This window comes from Anser cygnoides, chromosome 18 (genome assembly GCF_040182565.1).
Source record: "Anser cygnoides isolate HZ-2024a breed goose chromosome 18, Taihu_goose_T2T_genome, whole genome shotgun sequence".
In the NCBI taxonomy this organism is placed as follows: Eukaryota; Metazoa; Chordata; class Aves; order Anseriformes; family Anatidae; genus Anser; species Anser cygnoides.
Window position 1 is genome coordinate 2,734,519 of NC_089890.1, and position 16,171 is coordinate 2,750,689.

Here is a 16,171-nt window from a genome sequence, read left to right on the forward strand (position 1 = left end):
CCAAACAGAACAAAAAAAACCCAACGACCTCCAGGAAATCATGCATCATGACATCATGAGCTTTTTTTTTTTTTTTCCCCCAAAAAAGGACACCATGAAAGCTGTACTATGTAGAACTAAAATTTTTGCAAAAAATTGTACATATTTTTTCCAATTGGTCACGGTAACCAAGAGCCATCTTCTTAGCTGGTAACTGGTAAAATGCATTTAGCTTGCATAGAAGTACACAAATTCACAAAAGAGCTTGCATACAGCCACATACATAAGTATGGGACTAACCTGAAAGACTAATTGGTCAGTAATTAAAAGCTAATGTCAGTAGGGTGTTATTATATTTTAAAGAATCTGGGCAAGCTAAGGATTTGGTCTCTTTTTTGTTCCTTTTTTCCTGATTATTATAATCATTTTTATAAGATAGCTTATAAAAGCTTGTCATTTTCTTTCCATTTTTAACAGCTATTTCTGCTGAACAAAAGCCCACTCTTGGGAAAAGATATCATTTGTTCCCCATAGCAACGATGGGGTACTCCACACAAAGAAGCACCTAGCAGTTTAGTTCACATTTTTTTAATAACATGGCACAATTTACATTACACAAGTCTTCGCTGATGAGGAAACATGCTGAAGATTGAGAGCCGCTTCACTTTTCTTTTCACATAGGATCTAGAAAGGACTTTATTACATACAGGATAAACAGCAAAAAGGTTTGTATATAACAATCTCTTTACAATACTGAAAGCTACCACTACGGTTCCAGTGTACATATTCTTCAGGGTTGGGTTATTTTTTTTTTGTATTTTTCCTTTTGTTCTTAAAAAAAAATCAAAAAAAAAAAAGAACACTGCACAACATCTGGAGTTCACAAAATCTGAAGCTCACAACTAAACCTTCAGTTGACTACTAAAATAGATCTCTGATCATTAGAAACAACTGTAGTTAACTTTTTTCTTTCTTTTTTTTCTTTTTTTTTTTTTTTGCCAAAACAGGATAACAACTTCAGATAGCACTTTAATACACTAGAAGACCAATGGAACTAATTTTATTTCATACATATATTTTACAGTCCAGTAGACAAGATATTGAATTCTCTCTGATAAAGTCATATTCTCTCCAAATATTTAGACAAGAAACTTAACGCATTATAAAAAAGTGTGTTATGAAAAGACAGATTTCAGAAGATTGATGCATATTATTAAAAAGGACCGTGTTCTTCAGGTTATATCTTCCATGATTAGGGAACAACAAGGTTGACCTGTTAACTATTCACAGACTTTATTACCAACTGAAATACAATAAGTTGCATTATGAAATCTGCATTGGAGTTCATTAATTAAACTACTGATCCACAGTGAAAACATATCCATCATTTAGAAAAGTATTGGCTTTCTTGTAGGATTTGTTTCAACATAGCTAAAAAACGCTTAACAAAAAAAAAAAGTGTGTGTACAGATTAAAATGACACACTGGCAATAAAAACAGACATGAATGGTTATAACCAGATGTTCTTCCAAAAATAAATTTGACATGTTAAGTGACGAAGGTTCTGGAAAATATCCAGCATTTGATTATTATTCTGTTTAACCCAGATTAATGTGACTAAAACCCCATCAGTCATGACTACAGTATCAGTGATTATAGATTGCTAACCTGACGCATTCTAAGGAATACATGAGCTACAGTAACATCAGCATCTTGATGCAGGGGTTCAGACAGAAAACTACACTTCTAATGGGCTGTTTCTTCATCAAAACAAGCAAGAGAAATAGGTTTCTAGTATAGATGAGCTTGTTCAGGGAAAATATGACTTTAAGTATGTTGTGTGTTGAAAAGGCTCCTTTGAGTTATAAAGGCTTTTGTGAAAAGCCTTAAAATTCATTGCATAGTTGAAGGGGTTTAGCTGTCTATAACAATATATGTAACACAGCATAAGCAGACTGTGTTGATCAATATTAAGTTTGCAAATAGCACAGTTTAAGAAGTATTAATGTATTATGTTACTTAATTTTATCTATTTACATTTGTACAAAGTAAAGCTTTCATCTTACCCTTTTTGCATATATGAACCATTAACCCATGAAGCACTCTTTTTACATAAATATCTACAATTGTTTTCACTTGTTTTCTGAAAGAGCGTTGTACGGTTGTCATTGGTGGTGGCTTGTTTCTAGTCAAATCATTCAGAGTAATGTCTTGTTCTTCAGTTCAAATTTGAAAATTTTAAACTAGAAATAAAATAGAGTAGAAGACACAAGGAACATATGGACTTGGCTAAAAGATCTGGAAAATTTCAACATATAATATACAAAAAAAACATTTCAAAATCTTTGCACTCAGGTCTATACATATTGTACAGTGGGTTACATCCCCAGTCTGTATCAATGACTAGTAAGAAGGTCTTTATATTATGTTCATTTACAACATTCTGTCCCCCTTTCTCTGGTTTTCATTTAGTCTCACTCTGCTTATCGAGCTTCAATGTCCTTGAGGGTGTGAGAAGGAGGCCTCTCTCTCATCTCTGTCGACAGAGGAGTAGTCCTTCTGGGAGACCCAGGCCGAGGTCCCAGAGTAGAAATAAGAGGTGGAGGGGCACTGAGAGCTGCTGTTGGGGGAGTTTTATTGAGGATGCCATTTTGGTGTCCCGTCGGGGGACTGACTCTGGGGTAGTGCATGCTAGGAAGTCCTGGTGTGATTAGGCTTGGGTGAGGCAGGTGCCCATCCAAGGTGGCAGGGTGAACTGAGTGCAGGCGTGCATGTTCATAGTCCTCTCTGAGCATGTGCAACCGCTCCCTGTCATCCAAGTGGTTGCCCCTCTCATGCTCACGTCGTGGGTCAACAGAAAGAGGGTGGTGGTGATGGTGGTGGTGATTGTAGTCGTGAGGTTCCCGATCCCTGAACGACCTGTCGGCTTCATATAATCTTGGTGTAGAAAGACGATGAAGGGGGTCATTTCTTAGCAAAAAGTCTCTGCCCAGGGGGTCTCTCCGATGAATATCTAGCTCTCTGTAAGGATCTCTTAAGGGATCTCTCATTGGATCCCAGTGGAAAGAAGGATAGGGGAAACGTTCTCCACCAGGAATCGGGCTAATTCCCATGAAAGGGGTCATCATGCGAGTCCTATCCAGGCCACTGATGCTGTTCATGTGATGTATACCAGTTACACCTACAGTCATGGGCATAGACACTAAAGGACTTGGATGGACATTAGATGTAGATATAGGCGGAGGCTGATCAGATGACCTGTGAGTCTGAGGTCCCTCAGGTTGAACATCATGGTCTTCCTTTCGCTCCTCCTTCACCTTGACTTCATTGCTTTTCTTCGAATTATCATATGCCGGCTCATTCTTCCTCTCAGTCTCACGGTTTGAAGTACTATTAGGCCTGGTGCTCTCCACAACAGGGGGCCTAGCATAGGGTGAAGGAACCCTGGACATTTGCTTTGATTCTTCCACCACTCGGCTTTCATGGCTCAGGCCTTCTTTCTCTGAAATATAGTTGTCCTTCACCTTGTGCTCTTCGACATTAATTTCCTTCCGAGATTCGGAGTGATCCCTCTCTCGCTCTTTGGGTTTCTCTTTTTCTCGAACCTCGGGATTCAGATGGCTCCTGATCTGCTCATTTGAGCTGCGATTATGTCCGAGGGAGTTCACTGGATGGATAGGTGCTGGCGAAGGATGGCTGGAGTGTCTTTTCTCAATGCTCTCCCTAGAAAGAAAGAAGCATAAAAATTAAAGCATGAGAAACTCTCAGAAATAAAACAAATCCTCGAGGGTGTCTGCCTGTATACTTGTTGCTTTGCAGAAAGCTAGTAACATGCACCATTTAATGCACTGTTCCTATTGCACACCCAAAACAGCAGAAGAGCAACCCATCTCTAAACTAAGTCTGTTCTATTATCTTAATGCAGGAGAAGAAGATCCCCAAAGAAGCTGCTTTGTGAATGATCTGACTGAAATTTCAAACACTGAAGTCCACAGAAGGATCCCAGGGAATCTAGCTCTAATGTACATACTCCTAGGATGATGGCCTTAGCCGTTTGCAAAGAAGAGAGAGAAAAAATAGAAACATACCAATTTCACACCAAAAAGGTGAGGCAATTAAATCCAAATTACATGGGAAGTAGGATTTTACCTGCTACTTCTATTAAGAATACATTTGGGAAAGTAGACGACATTTTGTTCAACGGACTTTTTGAAAAACTTCCACACTTGTTTACTTTAATAGTTTCTTATCTACATTGTCTTCATCCTTCTAGATTTTCAATTTACTTCTCACAATTCAATTTCCTTCTTAAAACTGAAAACAAAAGCCTCTCAGTGCACCAGCACTGGTGGAGACCACCTCTGAACAGACAGGCACTTCTTTAAGTGTGAAGTAAGCCTCAGTGTGGGTGTTTTAATTGAGGTTGCTAGCCGTCATGCACAGATTGTGTGTTGACTTCCTCAGGCAGGGATGAATCTACCCTATCTGCCCAGCATTCAGGCTAGCTCACAAAGTAACACCTTTGTGGAGTCTGTTGCTCTTCAGATTCCCAACCCTTTCCCATTTCTGGGATAGAGTGAGCAGAGCAGAGATTGTGACAATGTATCTTGCTGCCAATGCCAAGAAGTCTCAAAATATTGCAAATTCTTTCCATCTTTCAAATTTATGTTGCACAAAGGATTAGCGAATAACTGTCTGGCAGCGGACTGAAAAACATATATATATGAATGCATTCTGTACCAACTATTTTCTGGAAGTAGTGTTGACTAACACTAAGTGGAATAGCAGTCCTATTTAAAATGAATCGAATTTGTAAGGTGAATATAATTCCTCAGTTCCAACGCTTTTCACCTCGCATTAATTGCAACTGAGCTCAGCATTGCAGTCTTCTCTACAAAGACAGCCTCAGTGTTGGACACATGCTGTTTTCTAGATGTGGGAATTCTGTTCCATGCAGGGTGATGGACAACATGCCATTAAAGGCAAAATGAGGGGTAAGCGGCAGGGTTCTCTACAGTCCCTACACAGCTCCAGTTTACATACTTCTCTGGGTGCTGCAGTCTCTGCTCAGCAATGTGTCATCCAAACATGCTTTGATGAGGACAGTAGGTTGAAACTCACTCTGGACAAGATGAGCAATACTGGATGGCTGAAGGGCAACTCAGAGGGTGACTATGAAGTGGACAACTTGCTCCTTCACCTACACAGTTTCTGCTACTTTCTTTTTTGCTAATGAGCTGAACTGTGTAAGTTTTCTACCTCTAAGCTGTAGGTACTTTTGGGTGGTGAAACTGCAGCAACTGCTGAAAAAGTATTTTGAAAAAGAAAATTCTCATTATTATAACCTCACCAGAAGCATCTTCTGCTGTATCTAGACTGAATTGTTGAAACTGTCATTTTATGGGCCATGTCTCAGACAATCAGAGAGTCCAGAATGCAACTGTTATAAAACACTTGTAAATTGGAGCAATTAATACCAGAACTGTCTCATCTGCACTGACTACCAATTAACTCCTGGATATCAGGTTCTGTTTTGATTGACTCTGCCCTAAACAGTCTGAAAATTGTGTCCTGGCTCTAATTTCCCTTCTCTAGCTCTCCACCAAAAGCTAAGGCATTTCTTTTAACAGCTTCTAGATTTGGACACAGCAAGACCGAGACAATGCACTCCAGTGAATGCAATGCTTCAACATAAAGATCCTTTTCCTCTGCTGTGAAAGCACTGGCTTGTGGACTCTGTGATACCTAGTTTATTTATTTTGCTCATGGGACCAGTTCAGAGGGCACCCTTAATTGTTTTATTTCACTAGGGGAACTTATTGAGTCCTTTCACTGATATTTAATCAATTTTCTGCGTAATTTATGTATTTTAAATTGTGCATAAAATTTAAAGAAAATAACGGGTATTTTCTGTAACTAAAGAAAAATATATGTGCAACCAAAATAACATCTTCCGTTGCCAATTTAATCCTATTCAGTTACAGTGATGGCATTATCTCAAGAGGTTATTGATTATACAGTTCACTTAAGTGAACAGCAGTCCAGTGGTCAGGGAGGGAATGTTTTTTTATCCTCAGATCTATCAAGGGCTCCTTAGGCTAATAATACAGGAACAGCTCTAACCCTCAGTCTCTCTGAAATAAGAAACTTGAGATGTTTTCAAATGAGTTTATTACTAAATAAGGTATGTTTTAAGGCCGTACGCTACACTGAAAGATAATGCACAAGCCATTATGCCAATTACTTTGCTTCATTTATGTTGATAAAGAGATCAATAGATTCTTGTATTCTCTTTAATGCTCCAGGATTACATACACATCAATGTCTTTATTAGAGTGGAATTGCTCAGTGACATCTTCTAAATTAAATACTACTGAGAAAGAACAAATCCTGTTTTGCACAATAGGTGTTTCCACTGATTTTTTTCTAATGTTGGACTGGAGTAATGTCCTTAAAACAAACAAACGAATTTGCAAGTGGTGTTCCAGAAGAAAGCAGGGACTATAACAGGACATAGCAGTGTAACTCCCCAGCCAGCTCTACACCTGGGAAATGTTCACAGACTGTAGTTTCACATTATCTAAACTCTCTTGAGGGATCTACCATATCTCATCTACCACTCTAGCTGGGAAGGGGCTGCAATGCAATGGCTGTACAGCTTATCTAATAACAGCAATCAGTGATTCACTGTAATCCACCCTAACACCATTTTTAAATGGGGATAAGTCAAGCTAAGAGGTGCCTTTGAGGTACCTTTAATTGTCACTTATTACAGAAGAAATCTAGATGGACGCATTTGTCTAGATGGACTGTTTGGGGGCAGATAAAGCTCAGACCCTTGATGATAGGACTATTTTGAGATGAAATCATACCAGAACTCTGGGCGTGATTCCCAGTTCTTCCTGCTTTGTCAAATTAGCCAAAAATAGGTAACAGAGATTGGGACCTCAACTAGAAGGCAAGTCTATATCCTCACCCCGCTGGGTGCCACTGAAGATAAAAGGATAGGTATGAGGGGCTCACAAACTACTCCAGACATTATCTCCATAGGGAGAAGGTCTCCAGGAAGGAATTCTCAGCATCTTCTCATACAGGCAACAGTGTGAGCATGCTGCAAAGTAGAACTTTTCAAAACCACATGGATGGATGCATAGCAATACTAGATCAGCAAAACCGTTATTGTACTAAACTGGTAGCCATAATTGTGCAGAAATATGAAGTATGAATGATGCTTACTTTTAGGCTCTCAAGTTATTGAAAATAAATATGTTCTGAGCTATGATATGGAGTTCAGGCAATGCCAAAGCAGCTTACAAGGAATGTATTTCTGAAAGGGATTTTCTTCAGCAGGAACACTTCATAACAAAACAACAGAACAGTAACTGAAATAATCACATAGTTCTAAAGACTACCCATATCATCAGTAACTAAAATGTTTTGCCATTCAAGCCAGTAAAGTTACTCACATGCTTAAGCATTTTGCAGGACAGAATCCCCAATTTCTAACAGCAATTTATTTTGAAGCATTAACACCACACATGAAAATAATGAAGCTATGCTACCAAACAGAAAATATTCCAAATGGAAAATGTAGGTGAAAAGATCTGTAGTTTGACTTGCTCTTCACATTTTACAATAACACAGAAAAGCTCTTAAATGTATTTTTAGAATATCTAATGTGTTAGCATAACTTCTTTTAGAAAAGGCTACTAATGCGTATATTTGGGTTAGTGACAGAGAAGTCAGAAAAGTACATCTCCTAAATATTCTTTTATGTTAAAAAGTTAGAAACATAGCCATTATGTAGTAAAGTAATGTGCAAACTTAACAGGAAAGCCATTAAGCCACAACTGAAAAAGCTGAAATCAGCCTCTCTACATTTTTCAAGGAAGGCATGACACTTGCTGAATGGCAAATTCTTATAATTTGGTACTTAAATGTTAAGAGGAATTGTTACTGAGTTAACTGTATAATGGGAACAGTCCTGACAAAAAAAAAATATGACCGGGTTTTACTTTTCATTAACCCTTCCCAGCCTGGACATGTTAGAGTGCAAGTCCATGTAAAACACTGAACAAAAAACGTGCTTGAAGGTATGCAACAGCAGTGCACGTATGTGTGTTTTCTTCAGGGGAATTAAGGTTGATTTAATGAACTGCATGCACTGAAAGTTACTGTGGTATTGGAAATGACATACCATTATGTTTTACAGAGTTTTAGTTTTAAAACTTTTATCAGTAGTTTCTCTCCTCAGGCCATTTTAGGGGAGGGAGGCGGGGTTATTTGTTTTGCAGATAGGGTCAGATTTACAAAGTTATTTAAGTATTCACTAGTGCAGATATGTGTCTGATAGACTTCATAATCCTTTTTGCATCCTGTCAGGCACCTATCTACACATCAAGTCTTCAGAAGACCTAAGAGAAAGTCATCCACAAGGCTGTGTGGTCTGATTCTATTCTCACTTGACACTGCCTGAACTCTGCTCCAGCCAAGCTCCTTCTGAGGAACTGTGGTGCAAGTGAGAAGAGAAACAGATGCAGCAGGAGGCACCTGCTGTGCGAGTACTGCCAGCCTCGCGTCGTAGGCGCCAATGGTGTCCGCTCTCCAGGTGTCCCTCTACTGAAGCTCTGGTTTAACAATGTGCCAGGCTGGGAAGGGTTAAAAGCAGAACGGAGCCCCAAGCTTTGAACTAGACAATTCTTGGAAGTGTTCTTTCGTACCTTTCTTTGTCATCTTTACTAACAGATGAGTCTCGTTTATCTACATCTCTATCTCTGTCATGAGCTGCAGCAGATGAACTGCGCTCCAGCTCTCCTGGCTTCAGCCAGGGCGGAGGGGTCGGGAACGAAGGAGGAGTTCGGTGCAGTCGGTTCCAGGGCTCGTGAGGGTTGCTAAAGCTCTGCATACTGGGGCCATCCTTGTGGCCGAACATTGAGTTGGGTGCTGAAATGGTGAAGTGGAAAACAAAAAGGTTTAAGAAAAAGGTATGCTCTAGTGAAGGTACTTACCAAAAAAACTTTTACAGCACTCAGAGTTAAAATGAATACATATTATTGGGAGCTGGAAAAGGAAAGGAAATTAACAGAGATTCATTAGAGGGTCTCATTCCTAAAAATGGGCAGGCATCTGACAGCTGTTTTAATTGGAAAGGGAAATGCTGTGGATAAAATTGACAAGGGATGAAATAGAAAGATAAAAGTGACAATGATCCTTAGTCCAAATATTTTGGAGACACCAGAAAATGACCATTATACTAACTATAAACAATGGAACTTGTTGCATTTAATCCTGAACCAAAGTAAAATAATATGTGACCGAAATCATGCCAGATTTGAAGTATGGAGAAAGGTAGTGACTTTTGAAAGGATGATCTTTTGAGACTGGCCAAATCTAGAGAAATGTTGATGACCCTGGACAAATAAATGCAGGTTAGTGATCTTTTCCAGGCACATGTCCTGGATTACCAGTGAGAAAGGAAAAAAAAATGTTCTCATCCACAGCTAGGGATTACAAATAAGCAGTGCACATTAACTGTTTTTGACCATGCAACAAAATCATGAGGAATCTCACAAACTCCTTAGACTCATAAGTTCTGTATTCATTTATTTCTTGACTAAACAATGTAATGGTGACATTTGGCATTATGTTGAACCCAAACTATGAGGCAACTAATAGAAAATAATTTACTGATGACTAAAACAATGCTGTTATTTAAAAGAAAAAGGGTGCTTTTCATATTCCCATCCCTTACTGATGTGTGATCTAAGCAACCGATACAACGACAACGAATAGTCACCATCACTCAATATCCTGAATCACACAGCAAACAAGAATTCATAAACAAAGAGGTTACTCACTAACTGTCGGGTTCCCGAGTCCCCCGAAGGCATTACTACCCACTGCAGTGAGACCACTGAAGGAAGCTGGTCGATTGAAAGGCTCTGCAAACCAATGAAAACAGCTGACACTCACTGGCATGTTGGTAATTGTGATAAAACGTTAATGTCTTATCCAGATGAACAACATCCTCCCACAACACACCGGTGATTGTGAAGGGGTGGGAAATACAAAAACTTTTTTTTTCCCCAATGACGATATGCATGGCATCAACTTAGTAGAAAAACTTCCACTTTGAAGAAAACCAAGATGTTACAATATATGCAGTATTGAGGCCTGTAATTCAGCAAAAGTAGATACTTCACTTAAAATCTGCAAACGCCTCAATTTTTATTTCCTTTTATTCCCTTCCAGTTCAGTTTCAGGATCTTTCTCAGGAAATGTCCCTGGCTAGCAAGACTATTATTAAGTCTGGCAATTGTGCTTGCAAAACACCTTCAGGCCATGCCTCAGTCATGTCTCCTAAACCATAGCCAGGATAAAAATAAAATGTCCTATTATACTGATATGTCATGCTGACCTGAACATTTTGCAATGCTCTTCATATTTATTGCTAATATTATATGAAAAACTAGAATGGACTATGAGAAATATTGGAATCTGTTTGGTTTTTTTTTCACACTTAATGTATACAGGGTATAGGTATGTTGTATGAAGCAAATTCTCTTCTCAAAGTCTAATGAGTTTGATGAAACTACATCTGATAAATACCAACACTGAGAAGAAGAAGGCCATGCCTAGCATTTTCTATAGACAGCTAAGTACAGAACGATAAACCTACATTATGAGTCTGCTGTATCTGTTTAGTGACCCTCCCAAATCTTTCTCTTTGCAAAATGGAATATCAAATTAGAGTCTTGACTTCTGATGTTCCCATAGGCAGCAGATCGCCTTATTACATCCGTAAGTTAGAAGGGAACTAGCAACATTTGGTGACTTTTCTTAAGTGGTTCTTTTTCTTAAATGTGTATTTGCTATTTTTCACTGACATACACATTTGAGCCCAGATCATAAGATGTTAAGGATCTCCTTCCCAGTCACTTAAATGGAAAAGCAGGTATCTCAGTAGGAGTTAGGAACAGAAACACCTCTCTGAGCCTGAGCCCTAATTTTCAAGTATTTTTTGACTGCTTATAGATATGATTACACTGAACCTAACCAGCCCCATTACTCCTCCAACATCCAGGCACTTTGTTTTCTGAAGTATTTCAAAACATGCTATCAGTGATACTGTTACATGTATTTAGAACTGCTACTTGGGTTACAGAAGATTAATGGATAAAACGTGCAATTTGTAAAGGTTAAGTAGGCAGGACACTCAGAGAGTCTCCACACGGGCAACCTTTAATGGACTAAAACAAAAGATGTGAAGTAAGAACAATGTAGCATTACTTTGCAGTGGCAGATGTGCAAAAGCAGAGCACAAAAGCTGACGCAGCTTACTATGTATTCAGAGCCATGACTCCAAGCTTGTGTCAAAGGGTTCATCATGTTGATCCAGTTGTAAATGGATCTATACAGACAACACTTAGGTTGAGGAGCTGAAGAACATGCATTATGCTTATTTCTTTTGGTGCTCCTGGCATGCTTAACTGTATTATCTCTGTGGACCGATGAGGCTCAGGAGGATCTTTTGGCCTTATTTTGAGTCTGGCTGGTAAAAGATGATGGCTGTTCAGACTGTACTCCACACACTTCTACAATAGCCTTTTGGGGAATGACAGGACAACTGAACTAGCTGTCAATTCAGTGGTATTCACACTGTAACAGGCCACAGCAGATCGCCAAAGGTAGCAGGGCAGAAAATGTCTGCATGTTACTTCTGAGTTGTAGCCACAGTCCGGTATTCACGGAGAGAATTGGGAACGACTTATGGCAGTTACTGCACTTACCTAAGTGAGCAGCTGGGTTGAGAAAGTTGCTGTGGTGAGGTGGAGGGCCAAAAGGGGTGCCAGCTGGGTGAGCCCCACCTGCCAAAACAAAGCAATGGGGTCAACTCCTAGCAAAAGCTCAGAAGGGCACTCCCTGTCCTCTACACTTGACTATAATTTCTTAAACAACAGCTCACGTGAGCAGAGATTACTCAGGTCAGGATCCCATGCAAATTGCAGCTGCTCTTCTAAACAGAAGTTACCAGTTAAAGGGGATTGGAGGGGAAAATGTGTCAGTATGGAGAAAGAGTACATGTAAAATACAGCATATTTCCAACATGTCATCTCCATGATGCATCAGATATCACTGGGTGCAATGTTCCTCCATTTACAACCTGTATAACATTTCAGCACGTTTGTGTTTTTTTTTTTTTTTTTTTAAATCTTATGGACTAATTTTAAAATATTTATCAAATAGACTAATAGCCCCTGGCATGTCTTGCAGAGAGTTCGTAAGCCAAAGCATATGGGAAATTTCCTTTCAGCATGGCAAGGATTAGCATGTTAATGAGCATGCCACAAGAAAGATTTCGATTCTCAGTACTCACTGGCTGTGGAGAAGAGAGTCGAGGGCCGAGCCAGGTCATGGGGGTGGTGGATGGCTCCAAAAAGGCTGGGGCCTGGTGGCCTGCTCAGAAATTCAGGTTTCAGGCCAAAGTCCAGCTTGTGTGGATCTGACTGCATCTGTTTCTGAAATGTAAAAACAGGATTTAGAAGAGACTGTCCTAAAAGATAACAATAAAAGGCACTTTCAAAATGCTGTGGGTATAGCAATTCATTCATAACAACTGATGTTTAACAAGAATATAAGTTTTTGTGGCCCTACACATAGATGCAGAGCTAATCTCCTGGAAGGGAGATCTAAGGCAGACAAAAAACCTCAGGCTTCCAACAGATATTTCCCCCAAGGTTCAACAGTGCCTTCACAAACAGAAACATCCATCCCTCTGGAGCAAAGCATTTCAGTGCAGATTTGACTTAAAGAACAAACACAAAAATCTCAGGACAGCCTTTAAACACATGCTTGGCTGTAAGAACAGGTCTGTCTTAAACTAATAATAAAAGCAAGGCTGAAGAGAGGTGTTAGTTTGGATCTGATACTGGGTGGGTAGGCATGTTAAAAACAGGGTGAAAGCTCCAAGCTAAGAGGCTGCCAGCTGACCCTCTTCTGCCTGCAAGAATCACTCGCTCGATAGCTAAGGCAGCGACAAGTCAACGGACACCAGAACCATTACATTTCAATGCAAAGCTGCAATCAGGAAACACTTCATGCTGTGCATCTTTCAGTGCTTCTCAGACTGCAACTGAGCAAGATGGGTACTAAAATAAGTCACCTTACAGAGTATTAGTGTCTGAAGAACTTACGTCCCATTTTGATAGCTTGCACTCCAAATTCGAAGCACTGTATGTCACTGTATTTATTTATATGGTATTACAATGAGCAGACTTTCCCTTTTAAGGTGTATTTGCTTAGATATCTGTACTGTAAATGATAAGTGGATGAAAGATGGGCTCTTCTTTGTGCCATAGACTCATTTTAGTGGTCCCTACTTCAATAGTTTTATAGAATGCAGATGAAAACCAAATTCCCAATTACCTGTGCTGCCAGAACTCCCTAAACACAGATTGCTGATTAATTGTGCAGGTCAGCTGAAAGGATTTACAAATGTGTAACACTGAACCAGTAGATCTTAACAGTAATTCTGGAGCATGTTCCGCTTAATAAATCAATATTTAATACTGTGCCAGCTCAGAGTACAGACTGTTACAATGATATAAATATGCATATTAAAAAGTTATGACCAAGTTAATGTGCATGCCTAGTAGCTGTTTTTCAAGTGCTAATAACATGTCTATGTAGCTATGAGCACAAAAAAAAGGAAGAAAAAAAGAGGCTTTATCAATGTTTTGAGATAATGGCCTGCAAAAATATTGAAGTGCAAAAGATGGCCCAGTTAAGGTCATGACTTTTAAGGAAGCAACACTGTAGTACTTTAATAATTAAGAAAGTTCAGAAGATACAAATGCCTCAACTGAAGGCCGTGTGCCAGATTTTTTAGGCTGTGAGCTCTTTTTATTCTTCTTCTTAACAACCAAGTTATAAACCTCTGACAGGCATTACTCAGAATAGCAAAAGCTGGCTGAAACCTTAATTGCAGCCATATGAACAGTACTGTTCTAATAATGAAAAAATCCCCTGTCTGAAGAGGAACGGAAATATCATGGCTGAGCTAAAGGGCTTTTAAATGTGACGATTTACCTTAAAATAGTACCAAAGAAAATTGATCAGAATCATTTCACACCCATCTGCTGTTCAAGAGAGCACCCCTCTTGCTGATAATCCTTATGAACTAATTTCAAGTCCAGCAAATGCCAAACACCTTCACTCAGGGCCCACTAAATGCAATGCAAATGCCTGCAATAATTTCATGTCATGTTAGACCAGGCTGTAAGCCCTTGCCTAAAAGAGAGAGGGCCAATTATGGAGCACAAATTCTCTCTGGAATCCAGGCCAGAACAGTAACAGGCTGGTCAGCCTGAGCCACCGTGTACAACTGCTTTGTGCTCAGAGATGGTATCCAGCCCTGGCTGTGTCTGAGGAATTCCCTGGGTGTGCATACAGGTTACCCAGGTCTGAACGGTGTCTTGGTGCAGAGGTATAGGCAGGCAAACAGCATCTACAGCTGCATGCATTTTTTCCTGGGGTCACAAAGGTTGTGTTTTAAAGTTTCCTGTCTTGCCTGCTTCTCCAGTGCCTGGTGCTGCCCTCTGCAAGCAATTACTCGCAGGCTGGGTAGTTAGCAATTCTTCCATACTTTGCAGGCAGCCTGGTGGCACTGCATGCAAACTTGAAGTTTCTGAGTAAATGTGTTTTATTCCCTGCTCTACAGACAAGCAGCTGCTTCAGCTTGTGCAGAAGAAAAGAAACCTTCACAACCTCTGCATAGGAGAAATCATCTTGTGTGAACCCTCAGACTGAGATTTCACGCTTCCTGGTGGCATGCAGAGGGGAGGACTTTGCTCCTGTGTGAGAGACTGATGGCCCACGTGGACATAAACCACCTCGCCTTAACTACTGCAGACCTTACCTCATTTTTTGACTGAACTGAGATAGTGAAATACATTTCCCAATTATTTTTGAAATTATCATCATCCACAGTCTCAAAAAGTCAAGTAACTTCCTTTCCTGAACTTCTGGGCATTATTACTATTTTTAAACATCCCAGCTAGAAAAGTAATAGGTAAAAGAAATGGCTGTATGAAAATGGCATTTACCTTGAGTTATAAGTACACCAGTATGACCTCTCTCTGAATATCAAATCAAGGAAGATTCAAAGGACACAGATAACATGAGAATAATAATTTCATTTTGAGAAAATACCTTTTCAATAAAATAAAAAAAGGGACATATAACTCTCTAGGTCTATAATCTTGTCTTTTTTGATAATGGGAAGATGAATGAAGATCACTAGCAGGGGAAACATAAGGAAGCAGAGAGGAGAGATACGTCTACTGCAGCAAATTAACCTGTCAACCTTGTTTAAAAGGGTTATTTTTAAACTCTATTAGCTGCAGGTTTTAGTAGCTGTTCAACATCTTCATACTCTTATAGCACTATCTTATACATTTCAGTTGCATACACAGACTGCAAAGTGGTATGGACTTCTAGTTAATTTTACTTTCTAACACAACCCATTTACACCTGAAGTAGAAGGCCAAACAGTCAAGAACGCCAACCTTTCCTCCCTACAGTGAAAAACTTTAGGAGCAACACAGAATTTTTCAGTGACAAGAACAGTGCAAATGTTGTAACAGGAACGGAACCTTCTTCACAAAGCCCATATGCAATGAAAATAGAGTTAAGGAAAGAAGGGAAATACCCTAATTATGAAATGAATAAACTATTTCTTTTAATATGACCTCTCTTTCAGGCCTAAATTGGCCATAGCCCTTACACTCAAGTCTCAAAGCATGTACAACAAAGAAATTATTTCCACCCTTGTACCTTCAGTGCCATGAGACAGTGTCTCTGGATAACATCATCTGAGCAGCTGTGGCTGCCTGATCAGTCCAGACATGTCCTGGTGCCAGCCTCCAGCTGTAACGTGGGTTGTGAAAGAAGACTGATGGGAGCCTGTGCAGCCACGCTGGATATAACATAGCAGGGACAGGAGAAATCTTCCCGTGCCCCATTATGTCTGTGAACATTAATAACAGGAATGGGACACATGTGCCTAGCTTCTCCAGACTTAGAATAATTTAATCTCAATATGTTCATGTCCTCAGCCATAAATAAAAGAAATGCTGTAGCTCACAGGCACACCCATTTAGCTCTCTCTAGCTATAAACTGTTTGCTATTGCT

General features: G+C 39.6%; 1 protein-coding gene across 11 annotated transcripts in view; it reads right to left on the reverse strand.

Moving 5' to 3' along the window:
* Window positions 1-551: 551 nt before the first annotated feature.
* Window positions 552-16,171, reverse strand: part of AUTS2 (activator of transcription and developmental regulator AUTS2) — a 761,169-nt gene continuing 745,549 nt past the window's right edge. For all 11 annotated transcript variants that reach the window (XM_066979654.1, XM_066979656.1, XM_066979658.1 and 8 more), the window contains 5 exons: window positions 12,356-12,497; window positions 11,769-11,846; window positions 9,837-9,920; window positions 8,700-8,922; window positions 552-3,702 (listed from right to left, as the gene is read on the reverse strand). In XM_066979654.1, coding sequence (XP_066835755.1) covers window positions 2,463-3,702; window positions 8,700-8,922; window positions 9,837-9,920; window positions 11,769-11,846; window positions 12,356-12,497 — 1,767 coding nt within the window. In that variant the 3' untranslated portion in view covers window positions 552-2,462. The remainder of the gene's footprint in view (window positions 3,703-8,699; window positions 8,923-9,836; window positions 9,921-11,768; window positions 11,847-12,355; window positions 12,498-16,171) is intronic.